The sequence below is a fragment of the Neopelma chrysocephalum genome, unplaced genomic scaffold (assembly GCF_003984885.1).
Source record: "Neopelma chrysocephalum unplaced genomic scaffold, ASM398488v2 Primary Assembly neopelma1_97286, whole genome shotgun sequence".
Classification (NCBI taxonomy): domain Eukaryota; kingdom Metazoa; phylum Chordata; class Aves; order Passeriformes; family Pipridae; genus Neopelma; species Neopelma chrysocephalum.
Genome location: NW_020925927.1, coordinates 6589 through 13240, shown reverse-complemented (window position 1 = coordinate 13240; position 6652 = coordinate 6589). Strand labels below are relative to the sequence as shown.

The 6652-nt window shown below is 53.1% G+C and overlaps 1 protein-coding gene across 1 annotated transcript; it reads right to left on the bottom strand.

The window, feature by feature from the left end:
- Positions 1–3597, bottom strand: LOC113961573 (geranylgeranyl transferase type-2 subunit alpha-like; the record flags this gene model as incomplete). Its single annotated transcript, XM_027671999.1, is given in 8 exon segments — positions 1–54; positions 381–625; positions 1633–1721; positions 2104–2155; positions 2237–2357; positions 2450–2551; positions 3337–3419; positions 3514–3597. Coding segments are annotated over 8 exon segments (830 nt in total), but the record flags the coding sequence as incomplete, so codon positions are not given.
- Between the last annotated feature and the right edge of the window lie 3055 nt (positions 3598–6652).

Below are 6652 nucleotides of genomic sequence, written 5' to 3'. Positions count from 1 at the left end.
TCACAGTAGAAAGCAGTATAAACCAGTAACCCCAAAAATCACTCCCAATGCGTCCTGCAACCCAGTAGAAACCAGCAGAAACCAATAGAAACCAGTATAAACCAAAAAGCCCAAATATCACTCCCAGTGGGTCCTGCAACCCCTCCCAGTAGAAACCAGTATTAACCAGTATAAACCAGTAACCCTAAAAATCGCTCCCAGTGAGTCCTGCAGCCCCTCCCAGTGTAAACCAGTAGAAACCAGTAAGGCCCAAAATCGCTCCCAGTGGGTCCCGCAGCCCCTCCAGTATAAACCAGTATAAACCAGTAACCCTAAAAATCGCTCCCAGTGCATCCCGCACCCCCTCCCGGTATAAACCAGTACAAACCAGTACTCCTTACCTTCTCGGGGAGGCGGACCCACACCGGCCCCGGCCCCGCCCCCAATCCCAGCACCCCCAGCGCCGCCTCCAATCGCGAGGCCGCGTCGGCTGCGAAGCCCAATCGCAGTGGGTCAGCCTCCGGGGTGGCCACGCCCACCCCCAAAGCCACACCCACCTTCAGGCTCTCCAGGTGCCTCCGGGCCTCGTGGGCGTGACCAACGGGGTCCAGCGCCGACAGCAGCAGCTATAGGGTGAGGAGGCAGCCTGGTCACGCCCACACGGGGTCAGGCCACGCCCCCTCACCTCTGTCTCTTACCTGGCCCGGGGTTATACTGGGAGGGACTGGGAGGGGATGGGAAAGGCACTGGGAGGGTGTTTGAGGGTTACTGGGTTATACTGGGAGGGACTGGAATGGACTGGGATGGAACTGGGAGGCACTGAGAGGCACTGGGATGGCCTGGGAGTCACTGGGAGGCACTGGGGTGGACTGGGATGGACTCGGATGGACTGGGATGGACTGGGAGGCACTGGGGTGGACTGGGAGTCACTGGGAGCACTGGGAGGCCCTGGGATGGACTGGGATGGACTGGGAGGCACTGGGGTGGACTGGGAGTCACTGGGAGTCACTGAAATGCACTGGGACAGACTGGGATGGACTGGGAGTCACTGGGAGGCACTGGGGTGGACTGGGAGGCACTGGGGTGGACTGGGATGGACTGGGATGGACTGGGATGGACTGGGATGGACTGGGAGTCACTGGGAGTCACTGGGATGGACTGGGAGGCACTGGGAGGCACTGGGATGGACTGGGGTGGACTGGGAGTCACTGGGGTGGACTGGGAGGCACTGGGAGGCACTGGGATGGAGGGGAATTGACTGGGGAGGACTGGGAGGCACTGGGAGGCACTGGGAGGCACTGGGATGAACGGGGATGGACTGGGATGGACTGGGAGTCACTGGGGGGCACTGGGATGGACTGGGATGGACTGGGAGTCACTGGGGTGGACTGGGAGTCACTGGGAGGCACTGGGATGGACTGGGATGGACTGGGAGTCACTGGGATGGACTGGGATGGACTGGGATGGACTGGGAGCACTGGGAGGCACTGGGGAGGACTGGGAGTCACTGGGAGGCACTGGGAGCACTGGGAGCACTGGGAGGCACTGGGAGGGGGTTTGAAGCACACTGGTCCCTTACTGGGACGAACTGGTGTGAACTGGTACCCATGGCTCTGCCCCCCCAAGGGCGGGGCCGGGTGGGCGTGGCCTCACCTCGGCTCTGCGGCTCCAATTCCAGCAGTTCCCGGCAGGTCTCCACCTGTTCCCACAGCACCTGGGGGTTGGCCATGCCCACCTCGGGCCTGAGGGGGTGGGGTTTTGTCAGAAATGGGCGTGGTTTCGCTAAAAGAGGTGTGGCTTGAGCCCATATTGGGATAGAAGCAAAGGGAGGCTAAAGGATGGTCGAGGTGGGCAGGACTTAATCAAAGGGGTGTGGTTTAGCCATGAGGGGTGTGGGTTAGCAGCAAAGGGACGTGGCTTAGTAAGAGAGGGGTGTGGCTTAGCAGCAAATAGGCGTGGTTTAGCCAGAAAGGGGCGTGGCTTGCTTGCCTCATAGGGAAACATAAGGGGGGGCTGAGGGAAGGTCCAGATGGGCAGGGTCTCGCCGATTGGGTGTGGCTTTCTCCCGGGGGGTGGGGCCTTACCGAGGGGGCGTGGCTTTCTCCCCGGGGGGGCGTGGCTTACCAAAACAGCTCCCGGGCCACGATTGGCTTCTGCCACCAAGCCTCGGCCTCGTCTAGGAGAGAAAAGGGGCGTGGCCACGGCGAAAGGGGGCGTGGCTCAAAGGGGCGTGGCAGGGATTGGGCGTGGCTCTCACCTGGCAGCAGCGTCACCTGGTGGTGGGCGGAGTCGGGCTCCCAGGTGACGCCCAGCTGGAGGCGTGGCCGCTCGGTGGGCGGGGCCTCTGCGGGGCAGGGCAGGTCCAGAAACTTTGATACCTGTCAAGGCGTGTTGGGAGAGCCACACCCCCATGCCCCGCCCTAAGCCCCGCCCACCCCAGCCCCGCCCTCCCGTTTAGGGGAAAGGATACCCAGGTGTGGCTGAGGCGTGGCCGCCCTTCCCCTGAGCGCCACGCCCCTTCCAGGGTGGAGCCATCCAGGGTCGCCGTCAGGTCCGGGCCATCCGGGCTCACCTGGGGGCGCAGAAACGGTTGGGTTTTAACCCAAAATCGGAGCTTTCCCGATCCCCAAAATGGGCGTTTTTAGCCCCAAAATATTCAGGGTATCAGGTCTACCCGTTAAAGTCAATGGGGTTGAGGGGACAACAGGTCTACCTATTAAAGGCAATGGGGTTGAGGGAACACCAGGTCGACCCTTTAAAGACAATGGGGATCAATAGGTCATCAGGTCTACCTGTTAAAGTCAATGGGACAAATGCGATATCAGGTCTACCCATTAAAGACAATGGGGCAAACTGGACAACAGGTCTACCCTTTAAAGTAAATTGGGACAAACTGGACATCAGGTCTACCTATTAAAGCCAATGGGACAAATGGGACATCAGGTCTACCCATTAAAGTCATCGCGGATCAATAGGCTATCAGGTCTACCTATTAAAGGCAATGGGGCCAAGGGGACACCAGGTCGACCCATTAAAGTCAAAGGGGATCAATAGGTCATCAGGTCTACCTGTTAAAGTCAATGGGACAAATGGGATATCAGGTCTACCCATTAAAGTCAATGGGGCAAACTGGACACCAGGTCTACCCGTTAAAGTCAATGGGGATCACTGGGCCATCAGGTCTACCCGTAAAGTTTATAATAGAGTCCAGTGATCTCAGTAGGTCAGGCCGCACTGTTTTGGAGTTTTTTTTGGGGGGAGGGGAGATCCAGGTGTCCAAGGGGTTCACAGATGTACAGAGGGGGGGACCCAGAAGTTTTCTGGAGGTGGGGGGGGAATCCAAGCATCCTGACTCACCACGACAGGGCGGGAGAAGACGACGACCAATGTGGTGTCCTCTCGGTTGACGTACACACAGATGATCCTCGGCGGGGGGGTGGCTTTTTGGGGGAGACCCCGACATTCAGGGGGTGTCCCCTGGTACCCAGGTGAAGGACGCAGGTCTGAAGGGACCCCCTGTCCCCCCCAGATTACCTCGGGAGAGGATGCAGCACAGGTAGACCCAGGCACTCTGGTCAGTGGGGTCGGTGAAGACGGCGTTCTGCACCAGCTCCAGCTCTGGGAGGGGCAAAGAGGGTACCCCAATATCTCAGGGAGACCCCAGGGGGCATTTGAGGGGGCTCTGGTGAACCCCCAGTGTGTCCACACAATGTTTTGGGGGAGTTGACAAAGAGGCACCCCAAAAATCCAGGTCATCAGGTCTACCCGTTGGAGTCAATGGGGCAAATGGGACATCAGGTCTACTCATTAAAGTCAATGGAGATAAATGAACCATCAGGTCTACCCATTGGAGTCAATGGGGCAAATAGGGCATCAGGTCTACCCTTTGGATAAAATGGGGCAAACTGGACATCAGATCTACCAATTAAAAGTGTGGAATTTATTAGGCTATCAGGTCTACCCATTAAATGTCAATGGAGATGAGACAACAGGTCTACATATTAAATGTAATAGGGACAATGGGAAATCAGGTCTACCCATTACACTCAGTGGGGCAAATGGGATATCAGGTCTACTCATTAAAGGCAATAGGGATAAATGAGACCAGGTCTACCTGGGGCAAATAGGACATCAGGTCTACCCATTAAACAATGGGGATCAATGGGTGTCCTGGTTGGAACGGCTGGGACCAATTCATCACTGGATGGGTGTAACCCAAACCTGTGTATTCTATAGCCTTCCATGCCATTGCCCAGAAACTGTTGTCAGTAGAGGCCTTTTTGGGGGGTTTGTTCCTTGGGATTTCCAGGGTCTCAGTTTCAGTGGAGTGGATCTTTCCCACCTGGATCTTTGTTAAATCAACTTCAAGGTGGCCAATCTGAGCCGCTGCAAACTGGCCCATGCCAACCTGTGCTGTTTCAGCCTGGAGAGGGCTGACCTGTCAGGCTCTGTGCTGGAAGGAAGAACTACTGCAGCTTGGGAGGGCTGGGCTTGTGTTAACAGAGAGGAGCTGGAACAAACAGAGCGGTGTAAAACATCGAGTTCTTAAATAGATTCTAGAGTTGTTCTGGTTCCCAAAGCTTTTACACTTCCTCACACTAATGATTTAATGGGATTGACTCCCAAAGCAGAAATTAAAAGTGTCTTCTTGATTGTCTTTGGTGTTGTTCTTCCGGCTCTCACTGACTCCTGTCTGTGCCAGTGTGCCAACCTGCCAGGGGGGAAGATGCTGCGCTCCAACGCAGAGGGAGCGTCCCTGAAAGGCTGCAACTCTGAGGACCCATCAGGCCTTAAAGCTCATCTGGAAGGCAAGAAGCTTTTGCCTTGTGAATCTGTGCCAACTGAAGCCTGTGCTTGTACATTTGTATGGCCCAGAAAAGTTCCAGCTGTGGTTTGTAGAACCCTGAGAAGGGCCCACAAGGGCTGCACTGAGTCAGCTATCCTATAGTCAGCTGGTAATTTGGGGGATTGCTGGCTTTTGGCTGACCTCTCCAGCTTCAGACTACAATGGAGTTCAGGTAAATGGACTTCACAGAGTTCTGGGTGCATTCCATTGACACTTCTTTTTCTTTTCCCCTTCAGAATCGTGACCTATCAGGTTGTGACCTCCAGGAAGCCAATTTGAGGGGCTCTAATGTGAAAGGAACCATCTCTGAAGAGGTGCTGACCCCCCTGCACACGTTCCAGAGTGTCAGATAGGGAAGAGAAGACATCAAAGAGGAAGGAATCCAAACATTTATCGTGACTTTCTTCACCTCCTCCCCTTCCTGAGTTAGAAGGAATGGTTATAAGACAACTTCCATTTGCAGTAGTGCCTAAGTAGACTCTTTTTGATCACTTTTGGGAAGGGAATTTTTGTTTCAGAGGTGGAAAGAGAGAGTTTCTTCCTATGTGAAGAGAGTGAGGAAGTGGGCTGGTTCTGAAACCAGAAAGTGGGGCTGGTTTGGTGGGGAGGGTTCAAGACTTTTATTGTTTAGCATTGCCTGACTTTGGAATGCATTTTAATTTCTAAAGCACAATATGTGCAATTCTATTTATTAAGTCTGTAGCTGCAATATGAATAGAAAATATTATTGCTGTATAGTAGCAAAGAAAGTGGAGGTTTACAGGTAGACAAGTGTATTTACAGTCAGTGTCTTCATTCCTGCGGGGTGTTCATGCCAGGGGTGGTCACACAGTGCCCACAGGACGTGTTCAGGTCTCTGTTGGGGTGGAAACAGTGGGGAACTGTCCTCAGAGGTCCTAAATTGCTGTGGAGTAGTTGGAGTGCAGGGTTAGAACAGCTTTATCAGCTCAAATGTGCAGAGGAAGCTGCTGCCCCTGCAGGGACCTGCCCAGAGCCCGGATTGAGTTACCCCTGGAAGATCCCTGGGCAGAAATGGGATGTCTTAGTTAATGCTCTCCAAAGGAGTGTGAAATTGCACTCTCAATCCCAGCTGGGAAGAAAAATTCCCCTGTTTCCCCATGTCCTGACCACTCCAGGCTGGAGTTCCTGTAGCTTTTTCCTTCTTTGTTGGGAATTCAATGGACAGAGGAAAACACAGAACTGACCCCAAAGCAGAGAGAAGCTCTGGGGCCACAGCACCTGTTCCCCCCTCTTCTCATCCCTGCAGTAGATGAATGAATGGCCCTGTTTCCCCTCAATGTACTCTGCAAATCCTCCTTGAAAGCATGGGCATAATCCCATTTGCCAGCCAGATCCACTCTGGGCTGCTTCAAGTGGCTGTAAAAGCATCTTGCCTGGGGCCAAGTGCCCCTTCCACACTTGCTTTACCTGTGTGAGCACCCTTCGTGTCTCAGTGTTTTCGATCTTGGGAATCCTCATGAATCTGGAACAATGCCAGATTATCTGTTGTTGTGAGATGTGTACCTGGAGATTTTTTTGATCTGTGTTTAAATCTTCCTTGAAAATACAACTAATAGAAAACAGTGTAAAAAAAAAAGAAAAAGAAAAATAAGAGAAAAAGGCAATACGAAGAAAAAAAGGGGGGAAAAAGAGAAAAAGGAGAAAAAAGAGAAAAAAGAGAAAAAACAGGAAAAAATAGACAAATAGAAAAAAAAGACAGAAAAAATAAAAAGGGAAAAAACAAAAAGAAAAAAGGGAAAAAAGAAAGCAGAAAGAAAAAAAGAAAGAAAAAAGAGAAAAAAAAGACAGAAAAAGAAAAAAAGAACC